The 15,641-nt window shown below is 36.8% G+C and overlaps 1 protein-coding gene across 2 annotated transcripts in view; it reads right to left on the minus strand.

Moving 5' to 3' along the window:
• Window positions 1–15,641, minus strand: part of Il1rapl1 (interleukin 1 receptor accessory protein like 1) — a 1,234,859-nt gene that overhangs the window by 14,909 nt on the left and 1,204,309 nt on the right. For both annotated transcript variants that reach the window (XM_005368608.3, XM_026789983.1), the window contains exon 9: window positions 1,005–1,148. In XM_005368608.3, coding sequence (XP_005368665.1) covers window positions 1,005–1,148 — 144 coding nt within the window. The remainder of the gene's footprint in view (window positions 1–1,004; window positions 1,149–15,641) is intronic.

Raw genomic sequence — 15,641 nt, forward strand, 5'->3', positions numbered from 1 at the left:
AAAGAAACTCTCCCAAACAATAGTGCTTTGGCAGTCCAGCTTTCATCTTAGTAGCAACAGAAGTGTAAATGGAGAGGAGTGTTGGCAATGCCAATAAAGTGCTCCTTTTTATAAACTTGACAGCTGACATCTCTGCCTATGGACTGCTCCAGAGATCCTTGAGCTATGGTAACAGGGACAAGATTTCATTTTCTTTTGCACTGTTCAGTGCAAAACTGACAAAGCAAAACGCTTATCAACATAGCCGAGAAGCCTTAATCATTTTCACTTTGCAAGTGCTATTTTGCAAGTTTAACTTATGTTTTCCAAATGACCTCAAAGGAATACAAAAGACCTTTAAGTTCACTAATGAATGGTGTTGAGAGGTCAATTTTATGAACCTTAATTTCTTTTTAGAATGTACACATATTCTTGCCTTGCCAGAGGTGAATGATAATTACTGTTTCTATAAAAACGATCTTTACTTGTTTAGTGTGAGCAAAAATGTTAGGTGTGTTATTATATAAACAATGTGGCTTTGTACTTCTTCTGTTGGTTTACCCTTGGAATGATAGTCTCTAAAAACAGAGAGATGGACAGAACTGAAGAACCTCTTAGAAGAATGCTAAAATAGTCAGTACAGTTTAATAAAACAGTTATCAGTCTAAACAAGGACACATTGAAATTCACTTCAACCTACTCGACTAGGAAAGACAATTAAAAGAAAGACACCTTACCTATAGAAAAGTAAATCTGGCCTTTCAGTACTGATTACAAGGTGAGAGAAAATGAACATGCCAATGGCATTGCAATCAGTGTCTGTAATTTGTAAGTGCTGTTTGGAATACAATTCTAAAAAGAGTAGATGTTACTAGACATGTTGCAGATAAAACTACCTATTGGTTTGAAATTGCTATACATATTTCTAAACATAAAATGATTTTACAAAGATGTGCATAACTTTTCTTTTGCTGGAACAAACAAACATATTTCTAAGGAACAATGGAGCAGGGAAATCGTCTTACCTCCATCCAGCTCCTCAGCTCCAAAATGATTCCTGTAGAACAGCATGATTTCTATCTTGTAACATTTATAGATGGTCACCAAACAAACAAGCAGCAAGAGGATAGCACCAAGCCCTCCAGCAAGTTCAACGGTGTACATTAACTCTAGAGGAAGAGAGCAAGGGAGGATTACATAATCACACAAAAAACATGGAATTCTATTTAGTTTCATGTTTTTGCAAATGACTCCAGATGTGTTAGAACAATCTCATCTCCTTTTCTATGACAATTATTTTTTTTTCATTTTTTTAAAAAATTGCTTCTCATTGTGTATCCTAGGCTGGCTTTGAACTTGTGACCCACCTGACACAGTCTCTCAAGTTCTGGGATCATGGGCATGTACCAACATACTTCTCTTGTGAGAGGATTTAATCCATCCTTAGTTTTCAATTCTGTTACCGTGGTAATTGGATAAGGTGATATGTGACAGCGTTGCTTAGTAACACTGCTTTGCTAAAAATGAACTTGGTTGACACATTGCACCTGGACTAAAAATACTGTAAATATATAATTGAAAACTACAATATTGGGTTGGCCTCAGTGCAACAACTTTTACATGTACGCATATTGTTTGAGGAGGTCCTGTGAACTACGTGTTTGGAATTGATAAAAATAATTTTTTAAAGACAAGACAGCTTTATGATCATCTGCATATGAATCTTTTTTTACCTGAGCTGTTACCAGGGAGTTGGATTGAAGATTAAAAAAAACCATGGACCAGATAGCGTAGTTCCTAGAGGACAAGTACACTGCCACATAGTGTTGGCAGAGTTACCTGAGGAATGCTATCTGCTCTCTCCCCTGCAAGAAGTAATGACTTATCATGTCCATTTTTCTGAAAAGAGTACTGTCCAGCTGTGTTAGCATAATCTTGAAGGTGAAAAGATTAACTGGATTTAAAAAGTAAGCCTCCTAGGAGATAGCACAGGAAAATATGTTGGAAACCTTTTTTAAATCAAGAAACTACATTTTTCCTTATTTTTTATTTACTTTTTCTTATATTATACTAGACATGTTACTATAGACATGTCTAAACGAGGAACTTTTTGACATTTGCTGCATACAAGTGTGGTGGCATTTCATTTATATTTTAATAAATAAGCCTTGCCTGAAGACCAGAGAGTAAAACAGCCCCACTGGGCAGCCTTACACACCAGGCAGTGATAACCCACACCTTTAATCCCAGTAGCCACACTAGTTGCCATAGAAACTGGGTGGTGCATGCATTTAATCCCAGTCCAAGAAAGGAATATAAAACAGGATGAGACAGCTCTCAGTCTCAGCCTCATTCTGACATCCTTGGAAACTGGATCGCCATTTTAGACTAAGATAGAAGTAAGAACTGATGGCAAACTGTTTTGCTTTTCTGGCCTTCAGGTTGAACCCCAGCTTCTCTCTCTGAGTTTTGATTAATTGTGCATTTTTTTTAATTGTGGATCATACAAGCTCTCCTTTATCATACTGAATGTTAATATTATATATAGCAAAAATGAACAGAAAAAAATGGAATAGAAGAGATTAATGTGGTTACCTTTTCTTCTTTAGGTCTTATGAAGATTGTAACAAGATTTAGGTTGCTGGTATGTAAATAATAAGCATCCATGCACATATATTGAAACTCCCTCTGCCTAAGTGCCTGTGTTTGCATAATGTCATTGATTATCATTGTCTAAATGTTATTACCGTTGGGTGGCTGATGTTCCCTGAGGTGAAACTTGAAAAATGATAGTCTCTTTCGTTCAGTAAATTTAGTGCTATGTGTAGCAGTTTTGTCCCAGATGGAAACCTTACATCTTGGAAGGAAGCGCAGGAACATAGAGGATGTTAAAGTAGAGATGAAGCAACAGGATATTTTAGGGAAGTAGAACATTCCCCACTGTAGCTCAGGAAGGAAACAACTCAAACCAGATTTGAGAGGCCTTTTCTGACCAGAATAAGCAATGAAGACCTCTAAGAGTCACTATCAGACAAACTCAGCTGCGGAGACTCTGAGACCAGACCAGCTGCCTGGAAGAAGCAGAAGGAAGCCAAGCTAGCTGAAAGAGGTTCAGCTTGAGTCATTGGGAAAGCACACTCTCCAACCTGTTGTGCTGCCTGCAGGCTGAGGAGTGTGCTTTGGGTTGTCCATATTCATGAGCTATTCCTCATTCTGGGACAGGCTTTGCTAGTGCTGCTGTCATTGAAGTTTTCTCTATGCCTGTAAGTAACACTAAGAAAACTCATGGTTCCCCACATTAATCTCTGATAGTGTCGTTATTTTGGCTTGTCATCAGTATCCTACCTGGAGTGACTAGACTTTTGCTCACATCTCCCCAGGAATAGCGTCACATAACATCCAGTCGTTCCTTAAATTAAAACACTAAAATAATGTTCTGGATTCTGTAGTTGGGAAACTGTGAAGGAGTAGGTTATATAGTTTATAGCACGGTCAATAAAAGCTCAGATTAAGAACATTAAAATAGCCGGGCGATGGTGGCGCACGCCTTTAATCCCAGCACTCGGGAGGCAGAGGCAGGCGGATCTCTGTGAGTTCGAGACCAGCCTGGTCTACAGAGCTAGTTCCAGGACAGGCTCCAAAGCCACAGAGAAACCCTGTCTCGAAAAACCAAAAAAAAAAAGAATATTAAAATAATTCATGATTTGTGATAATAAATATTATTAGGTAACAAGTTCTCTCCTAAATTCTCATAAATAGGGTAAAATAATAACAGGAATGAGACAGTGCAGAGAAAATAATTTTGAAAGTATGGTCATTTTTTCACAAGAGTGTGTGTGTGTGTGACAGAGAGAATATTTTTGTGTATGTGTGCATGCTTGTATGTGATAACATTTTTCCTGTAACAATTAAGAAAAACAATCTGTCACATTTCTCATTATCTAGTTCTTTATTCCTAATGTAACAGTTGAATAAAGTTGAAAAATATAACCACTATTTAATCAAGTGTATTTTTTATACTTGGTAAAATTAAATGGGAGTTTGAAGAAAATATTTTATTAAAAATATCTGACTCTGAATTTACGATAGAATAAAGTAAAATAAGAAATTAAATATTTCAGAGGCAAAATAAATTAATATGAAATAATGGAAAATAATTTCACAAGTTTTATCTCTTTAACATTGTAAAGAGCTACACAAGAGACTACTGCAAAAGTGCCAGGAACAAAATACAAAATGTTATTCAGAACAGTGTTTCTTTCTCACTGTGTGTATAGAAAGACTAAGTGGGTAAATAATACTGTGGAGTGCTTTGGGCCTTCGTTCTCTCAGAATGACAGTTGAATTTCACCACACAGAGAAGCCTGAATAAAAGTACATATGCCCACAGGATGAACAAGATATCAGAACATCCCGATTTAAAATACACTGGACATCAAGGAAACATAATAATTAAGATCATGACCACTTTGTGGTAAGGTCCAATCCTCAAACCCAGGACCTCATGCTAGGTGAATGCTCTACCACTGAAACACATTCCTAGTCCACATCGCAGTTTTTTTTAAGGTCTTGTTTTTTTTTTTTTTTTTATACTTCATGCTGGCTAGTTTTATGTCAGCTGGACACAAGCTGATATCATCTTAGAGGAAAGAGCCTCAATTGAGAAATTCCCTCCATAGGGGGCTGTGGTTGAGCCTGAAGGTCATTTTCTTAATTAGTTATTGACGTGCGAGGGACCATCTCAATGTGGGTTGGTGATCCTGGATACTATAAGAGAGCAGGTTGAGCAAGTCATGGGAAGCAAGCCAGTAATCAGCAACCATCCATGGCCTCAGCATCAATTCCTGCCTCCAGGTTCCTTCCCTGCTTGAAGTCATGTGATGACTTCCCTCATTAAAGGAGTGTTACCTAGAAATGTAAGTAAAATAAACGCTTTTTTCCCCAAGTTGCTTTTGGTCACAGTGTTTAATCACAGCAATAGAAACCCTAAAGTACGGCATATAATTTACAACTAAAATTTCTTGCATAAGAAAAGAATGGAAATTCGATCAAGAATACTTAATTCCCAGTCTTGAGAGAACATAATTGTTCTATTATATTGGGAAAGTTTTCTAATAAAGTTTTTGATGTTAATATCAATTCCACTCCTATGTGGTTATCCAAGAGATATAGACAGATACTCTCAGAAAGTCTTGTAAAAAAACTGTTCAGAGTAGTCTTATCCATACTAACCACAACTGAAAACAACCCATCTCATTAACAGGAGATGCTGAATAAACTAGTGCCAGCCCATAAATAGATTGCATTCAGCAAGCAAAAGAAGAAACTAAAGATATACACCATGCAAAATCCCTTAGGGTTATACCGGGTAAAAGAAGTCACACAAAGTACTATTTACTGTATGGTTCTACCCAAGTATAAAAACAGCCTATTACAATGCACAGCGATAGAACCCGAACTATATTTTCTTATGGGATAAGTGAAGGGAAAGTTTATTGGAAAGGGGTAAGGGGGAGATTTACAGGGTAAAGAAATTTTATTTTTATTTTGTCTCGGGGTAGATGCAGAAGTGTATGCATTTGTTAAATTTCATTGATCTGATCACATGAGGTCTATGAATTTTATCTTATGCCAATCATAATTCAATTCTTTAAAATTCCAATTTCTTATGAAAAGTTATTACAAGTTCTGACCCAAGGCCTGTGTGCGGATACACTCTAAGAACTACTGGAATCAGAACAGCTGTTCTGTTGTAGATAAGTAGCCAGGCAGGGAATGATTTTTCTATAGTGCCTCCAAGTCTGCCATTTGCAGCTAGAGGCATAGTACTAGGCCCTTGCCTGTAATATAGTGTAAATACCATATCTACTTAAATAGCTTTAGAGACAAATAAAAATTAAATTAAAAAAAAGACTCATTTTCTTTAGGTGATGTTCATAATTTAGGTTTCTACATACTTTTAAACAGCCATTTTTGGTCCTTTTAAAACTGTTATATCTTTTAATTTTAGATTATAATATAATTATAACATTTCTCACTTCCTTTACCTCCCTCGAAACCATCCTTCCCTCCTTGTTTTTTTTTTTTTAATTCATGGACAATTGTTTCTTTTTTGGGGAACTGAATGTGAATAAGTAAAAGAAAAAAATTGTACAAAAGTTATTTTTATTTCTAGAGAACATATTACTATTTACTTTTACAGAAATCAAGGTTGTACATAATACCTTAAATATTCTTTATATTTAGACAATAATATTGTCTGAAATGTAATAAAAATATATAATAGGGTTGATGTAACTTTGCAATTACAGAAAAAGCTGTGTCATTTGAACAACTTTAATGTACAAACATATAAAAATGGCATATGTTTTAAAACTTAGTAATGAACAAGAATAACTCATGAGGTGCAGGCATTTACTACTAATAAGAACATCTGAAAACTGGTCCAAAGAAACTTAGCATTTTCAACATGCTATTTTACTCAAAATCTTGAGCATATGTCAAATTTCTCTTCATATGCTCTATGCCATGTGTAAAAACATGGTGTTCTTACAGCATCCTTAGAAGGAGGTCAGGAATGAAACTGTCTTTTCTCACAAGGCACAGCAGTGCCTGCTCCTCCATTGCTCTGTCTTCTATAGGCATATTTATTGTAAATGTACATGGATTACTTACTACTTATTAAGCTGATGTAAAATTTTCACATTGTAAAATGCTTTCCAGGAAAATGCTGCATTAGATTTAGTGTGTACACTCCTGCTCCAAGCTGAATGCATAATCATGTGAGTCCGACATTTTATGGCTTATCCATGAGTTAAGGAGAAAAACAGAAGGGCTATATTTTGTCTTAGTTAAGAGAAATTATCTGGGTCTCCTATTGTCTTTCATGTTTGCATTACTATGTGACTGTGAATGGGATTGTCCTTGCAAATGGCACTTGCTTTTGAAAGGAGCCTGCTTTTCAGTGCTACTCCAAGTTGTCCGAGACGTAGCACGCAAAAACAAAAAGATTCCATTTCAGCACAACTCAGTTTCTGAGAGTGGAAAGAGAAAACCCAGACTTAAAAAAAAAATATCGTTTCTTTAAAATGACAAGACTCTATCCCCCTTAAGGGACTGAGACAGAATATTGAAAATTGTAAAGCGAAACTGCTCAGCAAAAACCTAAGGGAAACTGGCATTTGCTTAAACACAACAAATGAACAAGTGCCAAAGAGTTACATTTCAGGGCACCAACAGTCATTTAGTTACAGGCAATTAACAATAGCCCTTGCAAAGCTCCAGTGCGGTCTGAGGGAAAACACATTGATTATTGCTGCAGTAGTAGACTGCTTTCTGAATAAATTGCTTCAATTTAAAACTAGATTTGCTACAAGCATTTTGAGCAATGACTACAATTTTTTTTTCTTATCAAGACAGTTGGTGCAAGCAACCCTTTAAAAGAAAGAGCTAATTAAAATAAAGCACATGCCATCTCTTAGTATATTGGATTACATTGCAAATAATAAATGCACTTGGCTTACACTAATCTTGCTGCAAGTACCTGGTGTAGTAATGTACATATGTATTTTTTTGGCCTGTACCTGATATTAGTGTTTGGGAACTCTTGCTAGAAATCTTTGAAGAAGTAAAATTTTAAGAAAATATAAGTTCAAGTGGGTTTTGAGCTTATTTTGAGTTTTTATTTTGCATTTCTGATCTCTCTACATAGTGATATAAGTGTGTGAAGCTTGTTGAATGTGCATTGGAAGAATTTGGGTGGCTTATTCTCAAATTGTTCATTCCAAAATTGTTTTTTTTTTTTTAATTTAAAATCCTTTGAGTCCGGTTTTATCCCATGCTTTTTCAGACCCAGGCTATCTGGTCTTGGTGAATTCCTGAAAGATCATCCCCATTGTCTCAGTGTGTGGGTGTACCCCTCGCGGTCCTGAGTTCCTTGCTCATGCTCCCCCTCCTTCTGCTCCTGATTTGGACCTTGAGATTTCTGTCCGGTGCTCCAATGTGGGTCTCTGTCTTCTTTCATCGCTTGATGAAGGTTAATATTCAGGAGGATGCCTATATGTTTGTCTTTGGATTCACCTTCTAATTTAGCGGACAATGAGGACTACTGAGAACTCAAGAACAATTTTCAATGGGCTTTTGATCCTACTGCACATACTGGCTTTGGGGGAGCCTAGGCAGTTCGGATACTCAACTTACTAGACCTGGATGGAGGTGGGGTTCCTTGGACTTCCCACAGGTCAGGGAACCCTGATTGCTCTTCAAGCTGATGAGGGAGAGGGACTTGATCGGGGGAGGGGGAGGGAAATGGGAGGCGGTGGCGGGGAGGAGGCAGAAATCCTTAATAAAAAAATCCTTTGAAATGTTCTGTCCTGATATATAGGCTGTAAAGTGCAGGTTTGTTGGAGAAACACATGATAGACACTATAATGATCTCAGTTTATTCATTAGCTTTATTCTCCATGTACTTTCTCCCCACTGCTCCTGTGTTCTGAAGAGCTAAGGTTTATAAGGATTTATCCATCCACGTAAATTCATATGCATATTTATTACTCTGAACGGTATAAATTATTTGTTCCTGACAGGAGGATAATTATGCTCAGCCCACAAAGATATTCAACTCAGTTTCTACAATACATCAGCACAATTTAGAAGCAGTTACATTTTTGTGGGACAGAGGGATGATATATTAAGAAAATGAATTGCTTCTTGGATAATAGCAAGAAAAAGTTTGGGGGTGGCATTTATTCCTATTAAGGAGAACAATTTTAAGTCATTTTATTTTTCAGAAGAAAGAAAGACATATAAAATTATCATAACTGAAGCAAAATATAGATTTTCAATGGAAGGGCTAAATCAGTGAGACCAAATATTTGGAGAAAGATCACCCTTAAAGTAGTCTAGCTTGACATTTTGGGAAGAGGTTATAAAGGGAAGCATTAAATGAACTTTTAATTTCTGCCAATCAAGGATGGAAATGTAGACACTGCGTTAGAGCCCAATCATTATGGCCTAGTTAGACCAACTTCCAGAAACCCTTGGAACTTAGTTGTCACATTTTAACCCATCACAAAAAGATGAAGAAGGAACTAGAGTAAAAATGGATTATTCTCAGGAAAATTTGCTAAAACCTCACTTGGAATATGGTTTTTGTTTTTTTCCTCGAAGGACTTGAGGACTATTCTTAAGTGCTATGCTTTTAAAGGAAGTTGAAAATGCATAATCAGAGAGATAGAACAATACAAAATTCCATGAGTTTGTGTAAATTATAATCAAGCAAAATGGGAAAGATTTCCATAAAGTAGCTGCTAAGGCTACTTCCCTGTTTCTCTTCTATGAGGTTCACTGTGACTGTATTTATGTTGAGATCTTTGATGCATTTGGACTTGAGTTTTGTGCATGGGGATAGGTAAGGATCTATTTGCATTTTTCTGCATGTCAACATCCAGTTATGCCAGCACCATTTGTTGAAGATGTTTTTTTTCCCATTGTATAATTTTAGCTTCTTTGTCATAAATCAGGTGCTCATAGGTGTATGGATTAATATCAGAGTCTTCTATTCAATTCCATTGGTCCACTTGTCTGTTTTTATGCCAATACCAAATAGTTTTTATTGCTATAGTTCTACAGTAAAGTTTGAAGTCTGGGATGGTGATAAAGTTTCTTTCTTGTACAGGACTGTTTTGGCTATCCTGAGTTTTTTTGTTTTTTCATATGAAGTTGAGTATTGTTCTTTCAAGGTCTGTGAAGAATTCTGGGATTGTGATGGGGATTGCATTGGATCTGTAGATTGTTTTTGGTAAGATTGCCAGTTTTACTATGTTGATCCTACCTATCTAAGAGCATGGGAGATTTTTTCCATTTTCTGCTATCTTCTTCAATTTCTTTCTTCAAAGACTTAAAATTCTTGTCATACAGGTCTTTCACTTATTTGGCTAGAGTTACCCCAAGATTTTTATGTTGTTTGTGGCTATTGTGAAGGGTGATATTTCTCTGATTTCTTTCTCAGCCTGATTGTCATCTGCATATAAGAGGGCTACTGATACTTTTGAGTTAATCTTGTACCCTGCCACATTACTGAAGGTGTTTATCAGCTGTAGGAGTTCCCTACTAGAATTTTTTATATCATAGCATCTGCAAATAGTGAAAATTTAAATTCTTCCTTTCCAATTTATATCTCCTTGATCTCCTTTTGGTGTTTTATTGCTCTAGCTAAAGCTTCAAGTACTATATTATATACATATGTAGAGAATGGATAGCCTTGACTTGTTCCTGATGGTAGTTTCTTAGAAAATTGGGAATCAATATACCTCAAGACCCAACAATACCAGTCTTGGATATATACCCCAAAGATGCAGACCCATACCACAAGGACATTTGCTCAACTATGTTCATAACAACATTATTCGTAATAGCCAGAACCAGGAAAAAAAACTTAAATACCCCAACCGAAAAATTTATAAAGAAAATGTGGTACATTTACACAATGGAGTACTATTCATCAGTTAAAACAATGACATCTTGAAATTGGCAGGCAAATGGATGAACTAGGAAAAAAACCATCCTGAATGAGGTAACCCAGACGCAGAGAAACAAACATGGTATGTACTCACTCATGAGTAGGTATTAAACATAAAACAAAGGATAGACCAGCCTACAGTCCACAACCCCAGAGAAGACAGGAAACAAGGACAACCCTAAGAAAGACATACATGGATCGCCTGGGAAGGGGAAGTACATAAGATCTCCTTAGTAAGATCGAGTTGGGTAAAGGACAGAGAGGGAGAGCAAGGAAAGAGATAACTTTAAAGAGGGAGCCATTGTGTTTAGTAAAAAACCAGACAATAAAGAAACTCCCAGGAAACCACAAGGATGACCCCAACTAAGAATCTAAGCAATAGTGGAAATGGTACCTAAACTGCCTTTCCCTTGTAATCAGATTGATGACTGTCTTAATTGTCATTATAGAACCCTCATCCAGCAACTGATGGAAGCAGCTGCAGAGATTCACAGTTAAGCACTGGGCCGATCTCCTATAATTCAGTCATAGAGAGAAGGAAACGATATTATGAGCAAAGAGGCAAAGACCATGATGGGGATATTCACAGAAAAAGCTGATTCGAGGTAGTGGGAGCTCACTGACCCCAGACTGACAGGTGAGGAACAAGCATAAGACCAAACTAGGCCCTCTGGATGTGGATGACTGTGTGACTTGGGCAGTTTGTGGGGCCACTGGTGTGGAACCAGTATTTGTCCCTAGTACACAATCTGGCTTTGGAACCCATTTGCTATAGAGGGATGTCTTGCTCAGTCTATATACGGGGTGGGGGTGGGGACTTGATTCTGCCTTATGTGATGTGACTAACTTTGTTGACTTCCCATGGGAGGCCTCACCCTCTCTGAAGAGTGGATGGGGGGCGGGTGGAGAGGAAGTGGTAGGAGAAATGGGAGGACAGGAAGAAAAAGGAACTGGGATTAAAATGTAAAGTACAATTCTCTTAAAATAAATTTTAAAAGTAGAGTGCTAACTAGTGAATAAAAAAGAAATGACATAGAAATCCTCATTTCCCTCAACCACCACAATAACAATTGATTTAGGTAGGAGTCATCAATAGATGTTAAAATTATGAGGCACCTTCCTACTCATTATTTAAAAGGAAAAATTAGCATCATCTTTCAAAAGTGACATTAAGTTAACAATGCCAGGAATAATATAAAGTGGTCTCTGGTATAATACTCAGAGAAGATACACATCATTGATGGTAGCTAGAAATGGATAAGAATTTGAAATATGAGGCGTTGTCAGGCCAGTCTAGACTGAAGGACAGCTGCAAGAATCCAACTCTGCTTCTCACTACTCTTCAGAAAATACCAGTATTGATGAAAGACAAAACTAAGGAACCATCTCAGGTTAATGGACACTAGAGACACTGGACATCTAAATGTAAGGCATATTCTTATACTTAACATGTAGTGGAAAGAGTAACTTTTGAGACAATGTCTGTGATTAGATCGTAGAGCAACCATATAAGAGACAGTAGTCTTTCATTATTTTTTGAATTTTTGTAAATTTGATAATTATTCTTTGACTATAAAAACACTCTTGGTAATTTAAGAGAGTGAAAATTAAGAATTAGTCACAATGTCTGCAATTTACTTTCTACAATGTGGTAATAACCCGTGTTTTCAGACAGAGTATATTTTTTGTTGATTTTATTGAGCTCTACATTTTTCTCTCCTCCCTTTCCTTCCTCTCTCCTCCCCTTCAACCCTCTCTCATGGTTCCCATGCTGCCAGAGTACTCAAGAGATCTTGTCTTTTTCTACTTCCCATGTAGATTAGATCCATATATGTCTCTCTGAGGGTCCTCATTGTTGTCTAGGTTCTCTGGGATTGTGATTTGTAGGCTGCTTTTGTTTTTTGCTTTATGTCTAAAAGCCACTTATGAGTGAGTACATATGATATTTTTCTTCCTGGGTCTGAGTTACCTCACTCAATTTGATGTTTTCTAGCTCCATCCATTTGTCTGCAAGTTTTAAGATATCATTATTTTTCTCTGCTGTATAGTACTCTATTATGTAAACGTACTACATTTTCCTTATCCATTCTTCAGTCAAGGGGCATTTAGGTTGTTTCCAGGTTCTAGCTATGACAAACAATGCTGCCATGAACATAATTGACCACAGGTCCTTGTGGCATGATTGAGCATCCTTTAGGCATATACCCAAATTGGTATTGCTGGATCTTGAGAAAGGTTGTTTCCTAAATTTTCTGAGAAATTGGCATACTGCTATCCAAAGGGGCTGTACCAGCTTGCATTCCCACCAGCAATGCAGGAGTGTTCCCTTTACCCCACAACCTCTCCAGCATAAGTTTTCATCAGTGTTTTGGATCTTGGCCATTCTTTCAGGTGTAAGATGGAATCTCAGTGTAGTTTTGATTTGCATTTCTCTGATGGCTAAGGATGTTGAGTATTTCCTTAAGTGTCTTTTAGCCATTGTAGATTCCTCTGTTTGAGAGTTCTCCAGACAGAGTATATTTTATCCATTTTTCTGTGTTTAGCAATTATTTAAGGTTAATGTATCAAATGTTAATAATTGGTGAGCATAGGTGGAGAAAATAGATATTTACTATATAAACCTTAAAATTTTGGAGGAATATTTGATTTTCTGTTCTAAAATAACAGCTAAAAATAAAAGTACCAATCAAATGGAGAACTGCAGCAAAATGATATATCTTCTAGATATAATCTTTCCATTGCACTTCTGGACACATTGCAGTTCTGTTTATCTGAAAGACCTGCTAAATATTTGGTCCCTCAACATTTCACCATGAATGTGAGAAGGGTCCATGAGGCCCTACATGTCCTTGAGGAACTACCGGCAATGAATGGTTGCTTGGGGAGCATGATTTCGTTTTCTTCAGTGGTGTAGATACTGATGGGGTGCTCTTGCTGTAGTAAATAACCTCCCATCTATTTTCAGGCAAGAACTTGATTTAAATTCAGTGGGTCACATATGTAGAGAAGCATAAAAGTAGAAAGATTTGTCAAGAAGAAGGAGGAACAGAAGGAAAGAAAGGGAGGGAATGGGAGGTACAAATGATTAAGTTATTAAAGAAGCACACTAAGCTTTCGAACAATAACTTGTTAAAAAAATCATATTATCATTTGGTTAGAAATAAGCATATATTTGCTTGGTTATCTTTGAATTAAGTTGCATATATATATAGTTATTTTTATTTAATCTGTACAAAAGCCTTCAAGTTGATATTCCTCAAATGTCTTTACCTTGAGATTTTCTCCAGGTACTTTGTTGATTATCCATCAAAGGAATTTGGGATTGTTTGTATTGGCATTTATTTCTTTAACGTAAGTGATCCCCAGCCATAATCATTCCCCCATTATGAATTGAAGTTTGATTAGATTCCATGGCAACTGAGAACCTTTGCCTTTCATTTTTTAATCCCTACCAATCCTACAGAAGATTACAGTCTATGCTTTCAGGGAAGATTTTCTGGCAAAGTGATTCACACTTACAGTGATGTGGGAGTGATTTCTTATTAATAAAGAAACTGCCTAGACCCATTTGATAGGCCAACCCTTAGGTAGGCGGAGTAAACAGAACAGAATGCTGGGAGAAAGAAGCAGAGTCAAGGAGTTGCCATGATTCTCCCACTCCAGGCAGACGCAAGTTAAGATCATTCCTGGTAAGCCAGCTTGTGGGCTACACAGATTATTAGAAATGGGTTAGGTCAATATGTAAGAGATAGCCAATAAGAGGCTGAAATTAATGGGCCAGGCAGCGTTTAAAAGAATACAGTTTCCATGTAATTATTTTGGAACATAAGCTAGCCATGCGGGCGGCCGGGTGCCGGGGAAGCAGCCCAGCCACCCTTATTACAACATGTGTTTCCTGTTGTTGTTTCATCAATTACTGTGCTATATATCATCAGAGTTGCTCTTGTCTATGGTTTTGCATTGTAAACATATTAAACAGTTGCTTTATTATAAGATCTTTGTTTTTGTTTGTCCCTTCTGACCAAGAATGCTTCTCTGTCCCAGATTTCTCATGTTATGCTCCTCTTCTTCCTTTCACTCCTTTTTTCCTGTGTTCTCCTCTCCACTTCCTCCTCCCCCTTCTTTTCTTCTCTATTTCTCTGTCTGTCTCTGTCTCTGTCTCTGTCTCTGTCTCTGTCTCTCTCTCTCTCTGTGTGTGCATGTGTAAGAATACGTGTATGAATGTATGAGTATCTGCAAGCACATACTTTGAAGAAGGGTCTCATTGAATATTGTAGGTTGTCTATGTATGCTAAGCAGGTTTCAAACTCCTGATTCTCCTAGATGAGTGCTGGACTTTAGGCATGTGCCACTATGCATGGCTAGCCTCGTTGTTTCTTAAGTCTTTGCTCATATAGCAACATATGAAATTTTTCCACCAACCACTCATTTTAAGGAGAAAGAAAAGGCATTCTGGACTCACTTATATTTTTTCTGTAATTTTGTTACCTTATAACATAACATTCAGTTTTCATATTACTAGCTATAATATTAGTTAATGAATTAATTTGGATTTTTAAGACAAGGTGTTTTTGCATTACAGTCCTAACTGTCCTAGAACTTTCTCTGTAGACCAGGCTGGCCTTGAACTCATGGAGATGTGTATGCCTTTGCCTCCCAACTTCTGGGATAAAAGGCATATGCCACCACCACTTGGCCTTTTATTTTCTGACTTGGTGAAATTTAAATTCCATGATGGTGAGGCTTTGGTTATTTTTCTGTTTTTGTTTTTTTTTTTATTTTTTAGATTATTTTCAGTACTTACCCCTTGAAAATTGCCTCACTATAGAAACTCAATGATGATCTGTTGAATAAAGGAATAACTAGATAGATGATTAAGAATACATAGTTTTCAAATAAAAATTTATTTCTTTCTACTCTAAAATTCCAATATCTCTTTGAGTGACCTTGGTTCAGTGTATCATAATGTTCAAGCAGCTAAAGAAGTATAATTAAGAATAGCCATTCCATTACTTGGTTCAAATATACATTATACATAAAGTAGAGAACCTGGGACTGAGAAAATGACTAAGCTTGTAAAGTTCTTGCTGTGAAAACATGAGGACCTAAGTTCAAGTCCAAATGCAGTGGCACATGCTTGTCA

This window comes from Microtus ochrogaster, unplaced genomic scaffold (assembly GCF_000317375.1).
Source record: "Microtus ochrogaster isolate Prairie Vole_2 unplaced genomic scaffold, MicOch1.0 UNK36, whole genome shotgun sequence".
Lineage (NCBI taxonomy): Eukaryota > Metazoa > Chordata > Mammalia > Rodentia > Cricetidae > Microtus > Microtus ochrogaster.